We start from the raw sequence: 21,816 nt of genomic DNA, 5'->3' as shown, positions 1-21,816 counted from the left end.
TTGGGATATCTTGCATATAACATTCAGTATTAGCTAGTACTATTATATTCCCACAATTTAGCAATCATCACCAAATGTTATAGAGTTCATTTTTCCTCATGCTTGGGGAAGTATGTCTTTTGAACACAAGAAGAGATCAGTTTCTTCAAGTCCTATTCACACTTTGAGTCTGAGTTAAAGACTTTGAGTTAAAACTCACTCATCAGTGCTAACAGTTGTGCTATTCACCTTAAGTATTCATATGTAGTTCCCTAGTTAAGTCCTTTTAATTATATCACACATTTCCAACTGTATTATATCTAGGTAGTGGGTAGAAAACGTTTTGAGATTGAGACTGATTTTCTTAAATTACATTGCTTCTAGTAGAATTCTGACCTATAGATCAGAAAGCCATGTTATTAAAAACCATTTAATAGACTACAAAGTTAGTATGAACTGTCTAATACAAAGTCAATGGAAGAACTGGAAAACAAACCATATTCCTTGGTCAAAGTTCAGTGTCTTAAGTAAAAGAGTTAAGTCATTTCTAAAGGTATCAGATATGAATAACTTCTGTTATAGACATAAATCTACAATTAGTATGTCTACAGCATTTCCACAAGCTGTTTAATGTAAAAGGACAATGATGATGATTTTAACTATAAATTTACTGGAAATTTCAAAGAGGCTATTTTTGTTTTTAAAACATAACTAAATCCAAAAGAGGAAAATTTGGGATAATTTATATGGAACACTCTGAAAACGTAAAAGGTAAAAAACAAACTTAAGTGGAATACTTAGGCATCTAGCAGGATAAGATCAGTGAAAAAAACATAAAAATATCCAATTAAAGTAAAAAAGTATGTCTTCTATATATAAAGGGCCTGTTCAAAGATATATATCAGGTTTTAAAAAGCCTCTGTTTATTTTTTATGAGTTACAATGTTAACTTTATTTACTTATTTCTTTAAGTAGGCTCTACGCCCAATGTGGTGCCCAAACTCACAAACCAGAGATCAAAAACTGCATGTTCTATCAACCAAGCCTGCTACTGCCCCAAAATAGCGTGTTTTAAATAAGGTATCACGTATATTACAAATAAGAACCACAAAAATCACTTAGTAGAAAGCATACTTACAGAGCAATAAAGAAATTTATCCTGGTATGCTCATTTATAGTAAATTTAGCTCTCTTGAAATAAACAAAGGTCATAGCCAAAAGATACTATAAGGAAAAAAGTAAAAGTTAATATTAATGTTTTGCTTTCATAAGTAAAATGGCTTTAAAATAGTTATCTTTGAGATGAGTAATAAGCTAAAAACAATAAAGCATGACTTATTTTTATTACAGAACTCCCTACTTATTTGGGTCCTTACTTTTTGACTCCTGTAGTCCATGTACATGGTGAGAAATAGTTCTGAACCATTTATCATGATTAAGATTAGGAAGAACTCCTAAATTTTATTTTTGCCAATATTTTGTGAACTAAAAGCCAATTTTTTCCTACCTTAAATCTCAAATCCATAGAGAAGTTGAAATAATAATAAAACAAATAACCATATATCCTTTGCATAGATTCACCAATCGTTAGTATGTTGCCACATTGGCTTGATGCATATATCTATACAAAAACTTTTTCCTGACTCCTTAACTGCAGACATCCGTACTTTTTATTTATTGGTTGACTGAATGACTGATTGAAGGGTGGCAATTTTTAAACTGAGGTATAACTGACAAAGTTGTATATATTTAAAGTTTACAATGTGATGATTTGATATACATATACATTGTGAAATGAATACCAAAGTCAAGTTAATCAACACATCCATCACCTCATATATCTTTTTTCCTTTTTGTTAAAAACACAGGATCTACTCTCTTAGCAATTTCATATACTCACTTTTTAAAATAACCTTTTGAAAAATAACTTCTAACCAGAAATTGGAATACATGGCTCTATTTTCATTGGTAAACAGTGTTTTCCAATCTGTTTGTTTCCAATCTGTTTCCAGTATCTAGGCTGGTATTAGGACACTATGCCAGGTCCTATCTATCCAAATTAAAAACAACTTATAGTACTGATGTATTAGATTCCCTCTCATAAAATACCTATTTATCCTATCTTCATAGGATTAACTACAAAGGTTATTCCAAATTTTCAAGGTACTTTCAGTAGAGAACTCTTGAAATAGTGTTGATACGGTATGCCAGTTAGTTACTTTAAAAGCACTGCCCCCTGCTGTCCAGCAACTTTAATTACTGTAATGCACTTACTGTTGAAAGCTCTACAACTCCACATGCACATCTACATAGATATTTTATATGAAGGCATTACTGCTATTTTTTTAAAATATTAGTGACTTTGTGAATATGTTTAAAAGGATTTCATTTTCTAGAAATACATCATCTTGAAAAATTTATGGACAAAATATTAGGATGTCTGAGATTTGCTTCAAAATAATCCAGTTTGGGGAAGAAGGATTGTAGGAAACAAGCAGAGCCATGAGCTGATGATCATAGTAGCTACATGATGGGCACATGGAGGGTCTTTGTTCTATTTTCTCTACCTCAAGATATATGTTTGAAATTTTCCAAAATTAAATTTCCAAAATTAGAAATTAAAAAAACAAACTCTAATTTTATCTTTGCTACCTTAAGCTTGAAATAAAAAAGTTTACATCAGTATTAACTTAATAAGTATTTAATCATAAGCTAGTCTTCCATTCATCCCTTTCCCATTGGTTGTTACCTTAAAATTAAGTGTGATGTGAGTCACAATGAATTTTCTGATATGACTACTTGGTCTAAGATGGCATTTGCAAAGCTGAAATCATAACTGTTCAGCTAAACCTAAAGAGTATAGAAATATCATGGTCCCTATGTATGTAAGTTAGCATCATGATGATCTCTTATGAAACACTGATTCTTAAAGAACATAATAAACTAATTTTACTCTATGAAATTACTGGGATTTGTTTTATCTAAGTTACCTACAAAATATCAGAATGTATAACAGACTTCCTTAGTGGAATGAATATCAGAATATTCTTTCTCCACAGCTTGAAAAAAGGAGTAATTCTGATCAAAACGTATTAAGTCTATACTCATTCTTATTTCCAACCAAACAAATATGGACTTAGGCCATTTAAATCTCATCAGTAATATTCTACAATTTCTCAAGTATAAAGTAAATCTCTGACATATGCTAATTTCAAAAACTAATGTGTAAGGACTTCACTTCGAGGGAGCAATGCAGGTTCTTTTTCTAACCTTAATTAATATGATTAAAAATTCTTATAAGGCTTTTTTAAAGTTCTGATGGTCTAGTAACATAATAATGCCGATTAATGATTACACTGTTAATAAATTTACCTTGTCTGCAATTTTACAGCAGCAGTCCATCCACAAGAAATCTTGAATTAAATCGTCATCTACAACAAAAGATAGCTATGACTTGTCTTTTAAAAACAGAATCCTTTTGAAGAATTAACTTCTAGATAGAGGATTATAAATGGTGCTTAGAAAGCAAACAAAAATGACCAGACCAGTGTTGTCTAAAATGTAGTTTGCATTTCTTTGGTAACCATGGCAAGCATTGTACAAAAAGCTACTGCTTTACTCTTGCGTTTCCCATCTGATTTGCTCAGACTGGAGGGTAAGTGTTAGAAGTGTTTGATTTCTTGACTATCCCAATAGCTCTTTGAGAAAGATGTCTTGGGTAACTCTAGATTAGCTCTGTATGACTTCCCAAAATCTATCTTTACTGGTGGAAATGGAATCTGACAAAAGATAACTCAGTCTTTAGTAAATAATGACTTAATATTACTTGTTTTATTCTTTCTACTACTTTCTCCTATTAGATCTCAGGGTATTTTTAGTTTTGAATTCTTCTTTTCATCTCCTATTTATCTCTGCCCAATTATCTATTATCTAAATACCAATGAAAATCTCTATATAAAGAAGATTAATAATTTATTAGCTATTCATAATTAACATGTAATTTTGGAAAAATGGTATTATGACAAAAGATTAACAAAAATACTTTTAAAAATATGCAAAATTAGGTCAGAAACACTCAATTTTAAAAGGCTAAAACATATAGTCCCTAAATATATGAGTAGTTGTCGGAATATAATCTGAGAAAATCTGCTTTTTCCCATTCACCCCCTTCATTTTAAGTTAAATAACAAACAAAACATACTTCTTTATACTCATTTTTACATCCTAGAAATATCAATATGCTCAAATATATGGAAATTCCAAGAATAAGTACCATTTTCTTAGACTAATTAATTTCTTCTTAATTTCATTTTTTAAAAGTGAACTCTAAGCCCAACATGGATGGTGCTCTAACTCACGACCCCAAGATCAAGAGTCAGTTGCATGCTCTACTGACTGAGCCAACCAGGCACCCAACTATTTCTTAGATTACTTACAGTAGAGCCAGGTATTTTCTCTTATTTCTCATGATCAGTTACAAATAATAAAAACATTTGTGGGTAATGGTTTTGCACTAGTCTTAAAGAGAAAGGGAAACTTATATTAACAACATTCTAGATCCTGACAGGGAATATTCTGGTAGTTCAACATTTTTCTACTTACACTACTTACATTTTTTTTCTTCTTTTTTGCTTTTCTTTAAAATCTTAACCAGCTTGCTCACCTTCCTTCCTTCCTTTCTTTCTTAAGATTTTTGTCTTCTGAGTAGGGCAAACACTCTTATCCCAACTCTCTTATACACTTCTGCCTGTCACCTGCATCTAATAGACTATGGTATCTACTTGACTTGCTTCATTCCTACAGATATTTACTAGATTCATCTATTCTACTCTTTAATCTGTATACCTTACTACCTTACCTTAAAAAATCTTCCCTTTCTTGGCTAATAGAAGTAATATAAAGAAATTTCTTTTTTAAGAAATTTGTCAGCAAGTAGTATTGTCTCGTGATCTGAGCAAATAAATTTAAACTCAATTTCATTATATGAGCATGATGATAAAGCATAATTTTTAACAAGTTCCCCTTATGTGAAGTGCCTGGCTAGTTCAGTTGGAAGAGCATGCAACTCTTGATCTTGGAGAATGAATTTGAGCCCCATGTTGGGTGAAGAGAATACTTAAATAAAAATAAAATATTAAAAAAAATATTCCCTATATATAATACTGAAGCTTCTCGAGGTTGACCAATCTTCCCACTTTGCTCAGTTTTAGCACTGATAGTGCTGGGAAACACCTCAGGCCTAATCAAACTGGGTGAGTTGGTTCATCTGAGACTTCACGTAGCTATTTTACTTAGGTCACACAAAACTCATAATATGAACTTGAATTGCCCAGAATTCACATTTGACACTTGGATTTAAGTAGTCCAGAAGCTAGATGAGTCTGAACTTCTAAATCAAAAGCAATCCGGAATAACAAAAACCCAACATTAAAACAAAACCAAAAACGACCTAAGTAAAACAAAAATAAACTGGTTGGAGACACAAATCTGACATAGAAAATAACACCCTCTTTGATTATTATGAAAACAGTAAAGTAGACCTTTAGATTCTCTCTGTTTTAAGTACTTTACAATTACCGCTATTAAAATATTTTAAACCTACCAAATAACTTAAAGAAAGCAGTCATTTCCTGACGCTGTATAACGAGACAGGGTCCTTTGGGGCGTTTAGACTTGTTGCTATTATGTGCATTTTTTTCAGATGCTGGCCAACTATCTTTAAAAATAGGACGCTTCAGATTAATGGGTTTTTTAGGCTGATGTGATCTATTTGACCCTGATTTTACATGAACAGTGACAGTAGGTGGTGTCTCACAACACAGTTGATTATGTCTCATTTTGGTTTCCCAAGGTTCCTGTAAAAATAAAACATATAATTATTTACCACACTCTTGTTCATTTCTATATAAAAACAACTAATCAGATGACATTACAGATGCATTCATATAAAGTGTTACTGAACTTGCTACTAAAATGTTATTTGTGACAGTGACCCACGTAAGACATTGCTTTTAGAATTCAGTGCTAAGAAATGCTATGCTTTCTTTGGGTAACTGATATACTTTCTCTTCCCAACAGTAAGATCCTGTATACCATTTTTCTTTGATGGCTAGGGACCCCAAAACCAAATTTGAAAATTAATTATAGGAACTATGCTGAGTCTATAATCTATTTGTGGTATTCTTTTTTCTTAGTATTTTAAAATTCTGCTTCTATTGACATAATTTTATCATATGGTTATTATATATGCCACTTAAAATTTTTTATGGAAAAAGGCAAACTATTTCCAGAACTAAATCATTATCATATCAAGTCTTATATTGAAAGCAGTCCCACACAAAATATTTTTTTATTGGTTAATTCCTTGATACGTTACACAATTCACTTACTCAACAAGCATTTATTGGTATTTACTGAAAAGTTCAAACATTTCTAGCAAAGAAATGTAGGGTATATGTGCTTTGAGGGAGTCTCATAAATTGATCACTCTAATTTTTAAAGTTGTAAGTGTATGACCATATTATTTGAGTGATTGATTATAAGTGTACATGAATGTACAGTGTTATAATCCAACAAAATTAGAAACAAAGTTAATTCATCAATACTTAACAATATGCATAATCACTACCATGTTTGGTGGTAATCAGTTCACATAATTACTACAGTTAGTATTACTTTTGTGGTCAAAGTATTTATAGAATAGGAAATGGAGATAAGCATAGGCAAAGCAGGAAACTACTCTAAGACCCTAATGAGAACCTCTAAATCCATAACTCACGGTGACCCAGGCAGCCATGCCTCCCTTGGTGTTCAAGGAGTTAGGTACAGATTCTCCTTCCTGACCCTCAGAAACTTCCCTGCTGAAGGAAGGAATGGAAAGTAAGATTGGATATAGTAGGGCTAGATCAGCAATGTCCAATATAATGTGAGCAACATATGTAATTTTATATTTTTTAAAGCTGTATTCCATTAGTATAAATAAGCAAATGACCTGAATTTTAGAATTTTATGTAATCTAGTATGTCTAAAATATCAAATATCAATTTAGTGTGTAATCAATATAAAAATTAATGAGATATTTCACAAACTTTATTTTTAAACCAACTCTTTGAAAGCTGGTATGTATTTACACATACAGTATATTTCAATTTAGCTGCTAAATTTCCAACAGTTAGAGTGAAATGTAGTCCTACCAAAACAATAGTGTATAAGTAAAAAATATTTTATACTCCTCCAGTAATTAAATAAAAGTAAAAATTCTTCAGTTGCACCATCCACATTTCAACTGCTCAACAGCCACATGTAGCTAGTAGCTACATATTAGACAGCAAAGTGCTAATGAAGATAGAGGAAATTATATTCAATTGTTCTATAATCGATTCTCCTTCCTCTGTTTCACTCTCCTCCCCTCACCTCATCTATCTTCTTAGATCCTAAGGGCCAACCTAATTGAAGGCAATTATGGAGTTGGGGGTGCTACAAACTCCACAGAAAAAGGAATGAGTGAGAAATTATACCTTGAGACTTGCGTAAGAGCTTTCTGCTCTTTCCTACTGACCTCATTGGAGATACAACTGGAGGTCTCATCTGCATCTTTTTTTTTAAGTAAGAGCAGCCTTACAACTAGATAGAAAGAATTAAATTTGGGCTTTTCAAACTGGGGTGAAGGGGCTAGGCTTGGGGATGGAATGTACCAGAATATAGAATAACTATGGTATATCTCCCAGGAGGTAAGTTTTACTCAATATTAAGTAAATAACTTAAAAATAGTGTTGTTATATTAGGACAACCATGGATATATTGTGAAATAGAATGCAAATAGTGTCAATCGAATAAATATGTTCACAGTATAGCTTTATACTATTCCACTAAACCCTTATGTATGTGTTGGGATACTTCAAATAAAATTTGAGGAAATAGAGAAAGAACTGTGTGAAATTCCCCAAACAGAGATTCATTGAAGTTAATCAGCAAACACTGGCTAGAAAGTTATGGAGGAGCTTAAGGACAGAAGCTATCAATGGTACGTTCCTGGTCAAATTTCACCTTGAGCTAGTTTAGTTTAATTTAATTTTTATTTATTTATTTGAGAGAGAGAGAGAGATCACAAGTAGGCAGAGAGGCATGCAGAGAGGGGAAGCAGGCTCCTTGCAGAGCAGAGAGCCCAATTCTGGGCTCGATCCCAGGACCCTGAGATCATGACCTGGGCTGAAGGCAGAGGTTTAACCCACTGAGCCACCCAGGTGCCCCTAGATAGTTTTAAATTTCGTTTTTTATTTAGATATAATGAGAGAATAGAGTTCTCATGGCAAGTAAGAAGAAAAGAATTCAAGGCAAATAAAAATATGAGCCATTTCAGGGGGTATCTGGGTGGCTCAGACAGATAAGCATCTGCCTTTGGCTCTGGTCATGATCCCAGGGTCCTGGGATCAGGCTGTGTCAGGCTGCCTGTTCAGCAGGGAGCCTGCTTCTCCCTTCCCTCTGCCACTCCCTCAGCTTGTGCCTCTCTCATGTGCTCTCTCAAATAAATAAAAAAACTCTTTAAAAAATATATGAGCCATATCAGGAAAAGCTAAGAGACAGGGAAGGAGGAGGAACTAGGAGAAACTATGCTCATATGGCAAAATCCTTTAATGAGTTTTTACATAGACTCCACCAAGATGAAAATAATCATACCAGAATTCACACTTGAATAGGATATCTTGGATTTTTTTTAATAGACCACAGTTAATCTATAAGCAACTGAAATAATTTTTCTCTGGGGGTAATATAAAGAGTGGTAGGGGTGGTGGTTCACAGAACCATACAATAGTAGTAGTATTTGGGGACTCATGTGGCTATATGAAAAATCTAAGAGCAATATCCAATGGCAATTCAGGGCAGGCAGGGAAAACTTAACTTTCTTATAATTATAGTCTCACACTAAGCACTTAATATGTGCCAGACAATGTGCTAAAAGCTTTACATGCATTTTCTCACTTAATCCTCAGAACTTTCTATAAAATGGGCATTATTTATCCTTCTTTTCTTTCTTTTTTTTTTTTGAAGATTTTATTTATTTATTTGACAGACAGAGATCACAGTAGGCAGAGAGGCACAGAGAGAGGAAGGAAGCAGGCTTCCCGCTGAGCAGAGAGCCCGATGTAGGGCTCGATCCCAGGACCCTGGAATCATGACCTGAGCCGAAGGCAGAGGCTTAACCCACTGAGCCACACAGGCGCCCCTATCCTTATTTTCTAGATGAGAACTTTGAGGCTTAGGGAAGAAGAAAATTGCCCACGGACACATATTTAGTGAGTGGGAAAACTAGGACTTGAATCTGGAACTGTTTGACACCAAAGTCCCATATACTTTAACCACTAAAAAACTTTTAAAAAATTAAATGAAGTCATGTGTAAAACACTTGACACATGATAAGCAGTCTAATACTACTCACTGTCATCTTGCCAGGAAACAAAGCCAGCTTATGAGCTTTTGCTTTATAAAAATTTAAGTCTAGCATTTGCATTGTAAATATGCACGTGACTCCGTGACTTAGTGGTTAAATAAGCCATTGTTTCAGGGGAGAAAGATGAGTTTATCACTGTTTTGCTAAAATGATTCCTAAAAAAGAATCCTTATTGAAATGACTATAGCATCTTTCCTTATCATAACCACAAAACTTATATTGTTAAAAAACAATATAGCAAATTGAAGAAAAATATTCTGGCAAAATTGCTGGAAGCTTTCGTGGGGCTATTATAAAACCTTCATTATTCTTATGTTTTAAATTTTTTTCTAATTTATCACCTAATGGTTATAGAATACTTTTAGACACAGCCAAGCTCTAGGTGCTACAGTCTAGTAAAATTACACAGCACCGCCGTTTCGATAAGTTGATATCTGATTAGAAATCCAACCCATTAGTGAATAAACCAAGACATTTCAATTAAGTGGTGGGAATAAATGGAAACTAGACTGAATAGGATGACAGGTGATGTGTTACAAAAGGATGTGCACGAGGTGTGAACATACGCTCCTCCCCTTTTCTAAATGTGGCAATCACTGGAAAGAAGAAAATGAAAAGCAGCTAGAAGAGACAATAATCAAAGGAGAATTTTTCTTTTAAAGACAGGATTCTTTTTTTTTTTTTTTTTTTAAGATTTTATTTCTTTATCTGACAGAGAGAGGGAGAGAGAGAGAGCACAGCATGGGGAGCAGCAGGCAGAGGGAGAGGGAGAAGCAGGCTTCCCCAAGCAGGGAGCGCAATGCGGGGTTTTGATCCAAGGACCCTGGGATCATGACTTGAGCCGAAGGTAGCCGCTTTGACTAAGCCTCCCAGGTGCCCCGAGAGACAGGATTCTTAAGTGTGGCTGAAGGCAGAAAGGAAGGAGGAGCCAGTTGAGAGTATATGTTAAAATACTGGAGAATAGACCTTTACTAAGACGGGATTCTGTCTAGCTATGTGACCTTAGGCTATTCAACTCCTGGGAACACCCATGTCCTCACTTACGATATGATACTAGAAACACCTGTTTTCTTAGAACCTGGTACATACTAGTATTCAATAAAAATTAATTATTAGATATTGTTAATAATCCACATTTCGTAGGGTTAATGAGCAAAGGAACGATATGGATAGTGCCTAGCACAGTGCTGAACCCTTAGCAAAAACTCGAAATACAGCAGTACTATTATTTTCTTTTTTTTATAGGTAACGGTACCTTTCAAGGAAAGAAGAGTCAGAATATGACAGACAGCCGCATTTCATCTCCAGTAATAAATATAATTTAAATGTTAAAATTGTATTGGTGACAGAGATCCTAGGTATTATAAAATGCGCTTTTGTTAGAGAGTAAAATTAGTTAACAGGCAGAATCTCAATTTTGACAAAGCATGGGTTTTTCGGTCTTCAAGTGTTCAATTACTTCACAAGTTTCTGTTCTAAAAATCGAAGCTGGCTGGCCTGCAGCCGTGCGGGACCGGGCGGGAAAGGGCACCGCGAAACCGGGAGAAGGGCTCGGGCGGAGCACGGAGATGCAGCCGCTCAGATCCCGCGACTACGGTGCGGTGGCGCCTGGGCAAGAAGACGTGGTGAAGGCGGCCGAAGGAGAAGGGGCGGACGCAGAATGACACTGGCCACCTGGAGGATAACGTTGGCCGGGGCCGTCCCCGCCCCCCACCCCCGGGCCTGCCCCGCCGCGCGCCGGGGGAGCCCGACCGCGACCAGCAGTCCAGGCCCGCGGCGGGAGGCCACCGCCCCGCACGTGCGAGCGCGTCGTCCCTCCGTGGCTCCCGGTCCGCAGCAGGCCCGCGGCCTCCCGCGCGAAGGCACCGCGCTCGCGAAGCCCCCACAGAACGACGGAGGGGACCGGCGAGCTACCGAGGGGACCGCGCCCGCTCGCCCACGCCACCGCTGGTAGCCGCCTCCCCTCGCCGCGCAACTCCGACCTCGCGCTCCCCGCCCCTCTCCCCAGCCCAGGCCCCGCACGCTGGGAGGGCGTGTTCCCGTGGCGGCGAGGGAGCCTGAGGGGACTCACGAGCGGAAGCGCGTAGGAAAGGGGCCGCGATGCCACCCCGTCCTCACACGGTGGGCGGCAGGGCCCGCTGCCAGAGGGATGGAGGGACCAGGCGCAGCCGCAACTGGAGGGTGGCCGACGAGGCCCGAAGCCAGGGCGCGAGCGGAAGATACCTGCGAAAGCGTGCGGCTGCGAAGAGGGAGCCGGGCCGCGGGACAGCCTCCCCCGGACGCTCTGAGGCCTCAGGCAGTTGCTCGCCACTCGCTCCACAGCGGCCACTACCCGCTCGGAGACCTCCCGCCAACCCGGAGCGAGGCTCGTGCAGGCCAATCAGCGCACAGAGCCGCCGCCGGGGGCGGGGCCCACCCGAGGTTGCGCGCGCCTCACTCCAGCTGGAGCCCTCCCCCTCCCGCGCGGCTGCTGCGTGCGGAACCCCTGCTGCCAGCTGACCTACCTGGCGGTGCGGACCCTCTGGGCCCGGTCCTGCCAGAAAGCCGCCACCCTCCCAGACCTCTTCTGGCCTCCTCTTGAACGTTTATCAAAGTTAGGATTGTATTCGAGCCTTTTCCCTTCCCTTCCGTTAAATGGAGAGGCCCGGCGGAAGACTTCAGGTCTTCCCAGCTCCTTTCTACCTCACAGCACCAAGCGGGGCGCCTTGCGCGCGCGCGCGCACACACACACACACACACACACACACACACACACACACACTAGTAGATAATAAAGAGAAACGTCAATAGTAGGAGGACAAAGAATCAGAAATTAACTTTGCAGCAGCAACTGTAATGCCCAAAGTTACTGCTACGTTAAATAACTGTATGAACAGAGAAAGAGATCACTTAAAGAAATGTGTGAATACCGTGGCAGTGGTGGTGTTACACGATTTCATTGAATCTACCGTTCTAAGCTGTAAATTCTTCTACAGGAACCTTTTCATTTTGGTCTCATTGTAGTCCTTGGCCAAGTGCCTGGGATGTAACTGATGCTTAGTAAACGCTTGTAAAGTTTAGTAAACGCTTGTTTTCATTCTAAATATATCTCCCCACTTTTACCCACTGATTCTTTACTCCAGACTTACATACTTGCTTTTCTCAGAGCATCTCTTAACTTTCTTCTTTGAGCTGGCATATATGGTGCCCTCTTTTTCACCTTCATTTAAATTTTCTGTCATATATCCATCCTTTAAGACCCAACTTAAGCTTTCCGCCCATCATCTGCGTACTTAGTGCAAGACTGTGCCATTCTTGAATTCCTGTAGCACCTTCTAAAGCTCTGATTTTTGCAATCTTTTTAACCAGCTCTTTAATAAAAATATTTTATTATGTGTACATATGGATACAATTTTACATAAATGGTGTTGCATACATACTTAAAAAAATGGAATGTTTGATATGTACAAAAGAATATATATAGTAACATATATGCAGGCAGCAGAGCATGAAACAAAAACTGGAGAAGCCACTGCCCACCGAAAAAGGATGAACCTAACACCCAAGAAATAGAACATAATACTGATGAGATCCTGTATGTTCCTCCTCCTCCCCTTACTTTCCTTAAGAGGTGACTTTGGTTTTTCCCATTCCCTTAAAATTTACTGGTATCTTTAAACACAGATTTTGTTTGTAAATTTAATACTTTGTATTCTTCATAGTTTAAGATTTTAAACATGCTAATGCAGAAATTGTAAATATTTTTTATTGTTGTATAGAATTCTGTTCTAGGAATATACTGTAATTATCACCATACTCCCATCAATGATTATTTGGGTCATTTTTTGCTACCGTGAAAACTATGAGCCTTCTTGTACGCAGACTTGGTCATCAGGGCTGTGCTTCGGTAAGACCCTGTTAGTTATAGCTGGTACAGTTTCTGATTAGTTGGGTGGTCTGACTGGTTGGTGCCCATGTTTCAAATATTCAATCACTACTGCTTGTACATGCCCCATGGTGCATGCAGCATGTAGTTTTCCTACAAATGCTTTGAAGTGAAAATGATGGGTTTTAGGGTATACAATTTGCAAGATTACAAATGCTAAATTCAATTTCCAGGTAGTTGTACAAATTTTATTATTTTTATTTATAAATAATCTATATGTACAATGTAGGGCTCAAACTCCTGACCCTGAGATCAGGAGTCACAGGCTCTACCAACTGAGCCAGCCAGGAGTCCCCAGTTGTACCAATTTTAAGAGTTCCCATTGGTCTACATCTTGCCAACTATTCATTTTCAGACTGACTAGATTATCTCTTAAAGTATGTCATAGAGAACACCTTTGGATTTTCTTTTCAACACACTTTTTCTGGAAATATTCTACTCAACCTCCCAAACCACTTGGCTGCAAGGACAACAGATGTATTCATACGTATCATCACTCTTCTTCAGTTGTTGGGAGTCATAAGCACCTTTCATCCAAGCTGGGTCAAATCCTCTTCCTGGAATTTACACTAGCACCCAGAATTCATTGTGGCTGACTACTCTCTTATACTGGAAGCAATACAACTCCTGAGAAGTATCAGGATGGTACAATAATCAATCTAACAAAAGGACTGCATTAAGTTTTTCTCTAGAATACGTTTCTTCACTGTACCTCATTTTTTTGTTCCTTACTGAAAATATCATATCTTTCCCCATACTTGCTTCTATGATACAATCCTTATTTGTTAAATTGAGGCAACAGCCTTTCCACTTTCAAGTTTAGATTCCTAATTTTAAGCGTTCATAAATACTAGGCGATTTTTGAAAGACAAAATGTTACACTATACCACTTTCCTAAAAATGTTTGAAGTAGCTCACAACAAAGGTGACCCTAAGGTCAATTAAACAGAGAACCTAGACTACAGAAAGGGGGAGGGGCAAGAAAGGAGCTATAAAGATCTTGGCAATTTTGATTCTGAACAAGAGGCAATTTCCCGGGGCACCTGGGTGGCTCAGTGGGTTAAAGCCTCTGCCTTCAGCTCAGGTCATGTTCCCAGGTCCTGGAATTGAGCCCCGCATTGGGCTCTCTGTTCAGTGGGGAGCCTGCTTCCGCCTCTCTCTCTGCCTGCCTCTCTGCATACTTGTGATCTCTATCTGTCAAATAAATAAATAAAATCTTTAAAAAAAAAAAAAGGCAATTCCCCCAATATGCCTTTCAGGTGCTACCTGGGAAGTATTTCTTTAAGTAACTGGACACAATTTCTCATGCTTTTAAAATTAACTATTATTATTATTTTGAGAAACAGAGTGTGTGAGTTGTACGGAGAGGAAGGTGAGGGAGAGAATCTTAAGCAGGCTCCATGCTCAGTGCAGAGCCCCACATGGGGCTCAATCTCACGACCCTGAGATCACGACCTGAGCTGAAATCATATTGGACACCCAACCAACTTAACTACCCAGGTGCCCCACAACTTCTCATATTTATCAATATTTTACCAAATGAAGATGAAAGTTTTGATAATACACTGAGGATAAATGAAATTTGGAACTGTTAAAAACAAGTTCCGGGGCATTTTTTCTTTTTGGGCTTTTTTCTCCAAAAGATCAAGGTGTCAAAACACCAAGTTTTGAAACTCATTTGCATTCATTAAAAAAAACAAAACTTGCATGCCTACTACAGGCCAGGCACCACTCTAGAAGCTAGATATACCAGCAGGAAAAAAAAAAAAAGAGAAAAAATCTTTGCCTATATAAGCTTACATTCAGGTCACAATTAAACTGATTGTCTAAGGGCCAAATACAACAAATTCTTAAAGGGATGTCCAATATACTAATTGATCTGTACAACGAATAATTGATTTTCTTTAAAAAATGGAATAGTTCTTTAAAAAATGGAATAGACCATAGTTTGCGTTAATCTGTCAATGAGCACACCCAAAGAGTTTAGGAAACTCAGCTGATGAAAGATTAAGGTACTTTATTCAAAACAGGTGTTACAGTACAGTAACAGAAAGCTTTTAACCTAGATCTGTGATATTATCAAATTAACCTCAGTGGAGTTACCAGGCCCTAACTAGACATGGGCTACAAAACCTGAGGCAATTATTCTGGGACATAGGGACTTTCTTTTCTTTTTTTAAAATATTTTATTTGATAGAGAGATAAGAGAGCACAAGTAGGCAGAGTGGCAGGGAGAGGGAGAAGCAGGCTCTCTGCTGAGAAGGGAGCCTGACACAGGACTCAATCCCAGGACCCTAGAATCATGACCTGAGCCAAAGGCAGCCATTTAACCAACTGAGCCACCCAGGTGCCCAGAACTTGTTTTTAAAACTTTCTTTAGTTAGAAACTACACAACAGCTACATGTTGAAAGTTGGGTCCTGGGCTTCACACATTTTTATGAGATAATAAAGTAGGTTATTAATTTTAATTTGGTAAATTGAGTAGCTTCATGAATTCTACCAATAAATGATTTCTCAAGTAATTCCATCCCTTACACCTGCATGAGAGAGTTAGAGAGACCTGAATGAGAAAGTAAATCACAGTGACAAAGAAGTTTATAAGTCAACTAATATAGGAGGTGGTGGCTGAGGAAGTTAAGTTTTGACTTTTACAATTTTCTAACTAGGGAACTTGTTTAGAAATTTTGGAATGTACAGGTAAAATCCAATTTTAACAGATCAAAATTATTACACTGAATCTAAATTTCACTTTTGTTGAATAAACATTTTAAAGAGAACAAAGATAATAAAACTCTGTGTATACTTACATGGAATCGGTTTATGTCTTATTTAACTCCTGCTCATCTTGCAAGGTATGAAAATCCCTTTACCACTTTAAAATTCCTTTAACCCTTTCTTAGCTGTTTAAGGAAATTACAAAACACTGAAAACTATTAGCAAAAGGGACACAGTATTTCTCAGTGGATGCCACTGGTATACTTAGGCTATTTAGTGTCTTTTCAGGCACAGCTTTGATTCAGGGATGGATTCATAAGGAAAGAAGGAGGGGGGTTAGGTCAATGTAGATAGACCAGAACAAACCTGACCACTTTCCTTCTCTAAGCACATTTTTAGTATATAGATGTGAAAGAAAATAATTGTTCTTTTGGTTCAAGAGTTATGGTTGCCAAGGAGACAAAGGAACAAACATACCTGAACTTATAAATGATGATACTATTTCAGTTCCTTGGCTCAGTGAATACACTTTAATGTTCTTAAGGCATACATCTCAAGATGTTCCTGGTTTTCCCTCAGATGAATTTTTTTTTTGAAAGGCATATATATATCCTTTCAACACCCCTAACACTTCCAATTAACTGACCACCTTTTAAAGCTTTAAATTCTTCTTGCTGGTATCCTGACTCAACATTTTGCACAAACCAGTCTTGATGATCATGATTAAATTTGTGCCTAGGCAAAATTAAAACGAAAAATGTTGAAGTCTCAAACACAAGGGGTAGCACAATGTAGTTGATTTTTTCCAGTTAGGAACTAACAAAAATATAACCTGATAATCTGTGACCCATCACACTAGCATGTTTAATTTTAAATGTCATGACATTTGGATTAAAGATAAATTTGAACATAGAAATTAAAAATCAGAGAGGAAGAATGACATAAATTAGTGACACTAGACTTACAGGGTATTTTTCTCTTAAGAAATGGGAGTTTTATTTATTTGAAGTAGCAGTGTTACCAATGAGATAATATTTATAACATTATATGATAGAAACTTTTAAAGTGGTTTTAAGATGGCCTGAGTAGTATTTTTTTTAGTAATCTCTACATCCAACATGGGGCTCATACTCACGACCTTGAGGAATGAGAATCCTATATTCCTCTGACTGAACCAGCCAGGACCCCAACTGCTTGAATAATTTTTAAACATAAATTTCTATCCTTTAAATTTAGTGACCAATATTAATATGCTTAATGACTATTTTTTCATATTCAATACTGACCTAGATGAATTATTATAAAAACCCAGTAAGCTGAATTCAAACTAATATGTTCTAACACAGAGATTAATAAAAGACTGCCCTGTCTCCCACCAAAGATTTATTTTTCTAGACCTGCTTCACTATGGCTATTAAGAGTACATCTAAAATTCTACTAGAAATTGCTCAACTTTCACTCCAATTAGGAAGATATTTAAATCACATTACATAAAAGCCCGTGTAACCTAACCCAATATATCACATGTAGTATATGAACACTTCCAGAAAAGAATCAACTCGATATATGTCAGACATTAAAATCTGTTTGAATAGAATGTGTGTCTAAATGTCTCATTGTAAATGGGGAAAAAAAAAAAAAGGAATAAAATGACCAGTCAGGCTTCATATCAATTAGACAACTTTTACTAAATGAGAAAACTACATTTAAAATGTGCTTTAAAACAAAATGGAATTAGAAAAAAAGACATATGCATTTGAAAGAACTTTGCACTGTGCTGAAAATCAAATCTCTTGCAGTAATACAATATGCCAATTCATAAAATGTAAGTTAACAGAATTCTCAACTGAACATTTTCAAAGACAATATTAAGGTCAAGAATTTCACATCAATGGTAGCACATATAGAAGAAGGGCATTATAAATATGATGTCCATCCCTATGAAGCTTACAAATTTGACAATACTCAATAAAAGCTTTTAGAATCACATCTAAAAGGGTCGCATCCAAAGAATTACAAATCTGTGTCCTGTAAGTTCTCCTTCTAAAACCTTTATGTTGACTTTTCTACTCCTTGTCATTTGTTAATACTAACCCTTTAAAAAAAGAGAACAAGAAAAGAAATGCTGCAATAAACCCTTGATCATGTACAGAAATTATTGCTACTATAGTTCACTACAAAGCATGTCTATACAATATTGTATGAACTTTGATCATGAAAAATCAGAATAAAAATCTTTAGTGACATAAGCCTTACAATCGTATACAACATTCACATGGCAATATTAGACAATTAAGCACCCAATAACCATAGTTGACAAAATGTCCCACTGACCAGCATTCATTTAAATACATCCTTCGTAAAGAGGGAGGAAAAGAGATAGTGTCAGCTTTCCAAGGCTTGTCAAAAAAGGATTCTCATGTTCTGTGAATCTAAAAACAAATAGCAACAACAACAACAAGAACAACAACAAAAAACCAAAACCAAAACCAAAACCAAAACCAAAAACAAAACCAATGCAGGTGAGGGTGTTACCAGAAAGTTAAGCATGCCAAAAGGTGTTTCGTGCGAATTAAAACCTAAAGCCAAGGTACCACATAATCACATTACCAACTAGTTGGGTAATACTATATGAGCCTTATCTTAAAGTTAAATGAAATGCTACTGCACGATAGAGCATCAATAAGTTAAAAATTAGAGTGCACAAATCCAAATCAGTGGCAATTTCTGTATAAAGCAAAATATTCACTATCAGCTGTAAAGTTTGCCCAGTCAAACTGTCTGATTCAATCACTGGATTGGATAGTTTGCCTGTTTTTTAAAAATATCAATCTCTAAAATTCCTTTTTACTGTAATGAGGCATAAGTTTTCTCAGTAAGATCAAACAGGTACATAAGTAAATAAGCAAGGGAAAATAATAGTTGGTGAATGTCTTTAAAGCTCTTCCCACATTTCACTTGAAAAAAATGTTCAGGGAAAAAAATTTAAAATATTTGCCATTATTCTAGCAAAAACAGAACAAAACAAAAAACAAGCCCAAAATAATTAAACAACCAAGCAACACTAAAACCACATTACACAGATGGATCATCATGCTTTCATCTGGTTTAACTATCACATCTAGTTTAACTGGGATGCTTTTCAACTTTAAAAATTGTGATACGTGAAGATGTAACTTTTAATGGGTAATTTTGAATTTGGATTTAACTTTGCTGAATATTATAACAGAGTATACTTATTACAATACAGTGTAGCACATCTTTCTATTAGAAAAAAATTTAAGATCCTTTACCCGTCTCCTTAAGTTAAAGGTGTGACATCATAAAGGGTGTCAAATGGCTGGATGGTTTTACAGTGCACACTTATATATCATGAAGTATGTCCTTAACAAATCTGATGGTTTCTTTACAGAATTCCTTTCTTCACCTTTTCTTCGGTGGATTAGCTGTTCGAGGTGGAGTGACAGGACGTCCTGAATTCAGTCCACCATACTGGTACTTAGCTTTCTTTTCAGATGGTTTCAATATCTTAAAGTAAATAATTTATTAACAGTGTTATTCTTTCAAAAGCAGTAAGGTAAAGAAAATTGTTAGGAAACTGGACTTTTCAAGAAATAACAAATTGTAAATAAAATATTTACATAATTACACAAATTGCAATAGAAGTACAGAAAATAACAGAAAAGTTTCATGAACATTTCTCACATTTAAAAAGTTTTCATAGATAACTAAATATCTGAATATTGCTATTATTTGTCATTCTGTTACTTTAATAACAAAAGCTCAAGCACACAAATCCTATCAACTTCCCAATCCTTTATGTTAAAAAATTTTTTTTTTTTTTACTTTCTTTATTGTGAAAGAGAAAGAGAAGGTGTGCACATGGGAGTTGGGGGTTGGGTAGAGGGAGAGAGAATCTTAAGCAAGCTTCAGTCCCAGTGTTATCACCATGGAGCCAATGCAGGGCTCAATCTCATGACCCTGAGGTTATGACCTGAGCCAAAATCAAGAGTGGGACACTTAAACAACTGAGCCACCCAGGCACCTTAAATTAAAAAAAGGGGGGGGGGGACAGAGAAGAAGGAAGGAAGGAAAAGAAAAGAAAAAGAAAACGAATTTAATTACTGTATCTCTGTGGTGAGTGAAGAACACTTAGTTTATGAGTCAAAAGATCGAGCTGGCTACACATGGGAAAAAGTGCTCAAGATCACTCATCATCAGGAAAATACAAATCAAAAGTATGCTATCACCTCACACTTGTCAGAACGGTTAAATTTAACATAGGAAACAAGATGTTGAGAAAGCGGATGCCCCTTACACTGCTGGTTCTGGGAATGCAAACTGGTGCAGTCACTCTGGAGGTTCCTCAAAAAGTTAAAAATAAAACTACCCTACAACTCAGCAATTGCACTACTAAATATTTACCCAAAGGATACAAAAATACTGATTCAAAGGGATACATGTACCCTGATTTTTACAGCAGCATTATCAACAGCCAAATTATGGAAAGAGCCCAAAAGTCCATCGACTGATAAATGGATAAAGATGTGGTATAGAAGTGGAAAAAAGACAGTCTCTTCAATAAATGGTGCTGGGAAAACTGGACAGCTATATGTAGAAAAATGAAACTCGACCATTCTCTTACACCGCACACAAAGATGAACTCGAAATGGATAAAAGACCTCAACGTGAGACAGGAATCCATCAGAATCCTAAAGGAGAACATAGGCAGTAACCTCTTCAGTATCAGCCACAGCAACTTCTTTCAAGATATGTCTCCAAAGGCAAAGGAAACAAAAGCGAAAATGAACTTTTGGGACTTCATCAAGATCAAAAGCTTCTGCACAGCAACGGAAACAGTCAACAAAACAAAGAGGCAACCCACCGAATGGGAGAAGATATTTGCAAATGACAGTACAGACAAAAGGCTGACATCATACTCAACACACACAAAACAGACAATCATATCAAAAAATGGGCAGAAGATATGAACAGACACTTCTCCAATGAAGACATACAAATGGCTATCAGACACATGAAAAAATGTTCATCATCACTAGCCATCAGGGAGATTCAAATTAAAACCACACTGAGATACAACCTTATACCAGTCAGAATGGCCAAAATTAACAAACAGAAAACAACATGTGTTGGAGAGGATATGGAGAAAGGGGAACCCTCTTACACTGTTGGTGGGAATGCAAGTTGGTGCAGCCACTTTGGAGAACAGTGTGGAGATTCCTCAAGAAATTAAAAATAGAGCTTCCCTATGACCCTGCAATTGCACTACTGGCTATTAACCCCAAAGATACAGATGTAGTGAAAAGAAGGGCCATCTGTACCCCAATGTTTATAGCAGCAATGGCCACAGTCGCCAAACTGTGGAAAGAACCAAGATGCCCTTCAACGGACGAATGAATAAGGAAGATGTGGTCCATATATACTATGGAGTATTATGCCTCCATCAGAAAGGATGAATACCCAACTTTTGTAGCAACATGGACAGGACTGGAAGAGATTATGCTGAGTGAAATAAGTCAAGCAGAGAGAGTCAATTATCATATGGTTTCACTTATTTGTGGAGCATAACAAATAACATGGAGGACATGGGGAGATGGAGAGGAGAGGGGAGTTGAGGGAAATTGGAAGGGGAGGTGAATCATGAGAGACTTTGGACTCTGAAAAACAATCTGAGGGTCTTGAAGGGGCGGGGGGTGGGAGGTTGGGGAAACAAGGTGGTAGGTATTG

The 21,816-nt window shown here is 36.9% G+C and overlaps 2 protein-coding genes across 8 annotated transcripts in view; both read right to left on the bottom strand.

Moving 5' to 3' along the window:
- The window catches only part of SPDYA (speedy/RINGO cell cycle regulator family member A), a 33,202-nt gene extending 21,413 nt beyond the window's left edge, over positions 1-11,789 (bottom strand). The window contains exons 1-5 of one of the 6 annotated variants that reach the window (XM_047746092.1): positions 11,651-11,781; positions 10,683-11,035; positions 5,582-5,834; positions 3,352-3,410; positions 1,118-1,203 (exon numbers count right to left, since the gene is read on the bottom strand). In XM_047746092.1, coding sequence (XP_047602048.1) covers positions 1,118-1,203; positions 3,352-3,410; positions 5,582-5,816 — 380 coding nt within the window. In that variant the 5' untranslated portion in view covers positions 5,817-5,834; positions 10,683-11,035; positions 11,651-11,781. Of the gene's footprint in view, positions 1-1,117; positions 1,204-3,351; positions 3,411-5,581; positions 5,835-6,757; positions 6,899-10,682; positions 11,322-11,498; positions 11,629-11,650 lie in introns of those variants that run through there. The other 5 variants (XM_047746093.1, XM_047746090.1, XM_047746094.1 and 2 more) reach the window with 5 other exon arrangements.
- Positions 11,790-17,731: 5,942 nt separating this feature from the next.
- Positions 17,732-21,816, bottom strand: part of PPP1CB (protein phosphatase 1 catalytic subunit beta) — a 43,952-nt gene continuing 39,867 nt past the window's right edge. For both annotated transcript variants that reach the window (XM_047746095.1, XM_047746096.1), the window contains exon 9: positions 17,732-19,596. In XM_047746095.1, coding sequence (XP_047602051.1) covers positions 19,492-19,596 — 105 coding nt within the window. In that variant the 3' untranslated portion in view covers positions 17,732-19,491. The remainder of the gene's footprint in view (positions 19,597-21,816) is intronic.

Source organism: Lutra lutra, chromosome 9, assembly GCF_902655055.1.
Source record: "Lutra lutra chromosome 9, mLutLut1.2, whole genome shotgun sequence".
Classification (NCBI taxonomy): Eukaryota; Metazoa; Chordata; class Mammalia; order Carnivora; family Mustelidae; genus Lutra; species Lutra lutra.
Note: the sequence above shows the minus strand (reverse complement) of the source record. Positions and strands in the feature narration are given on the sequence as shown.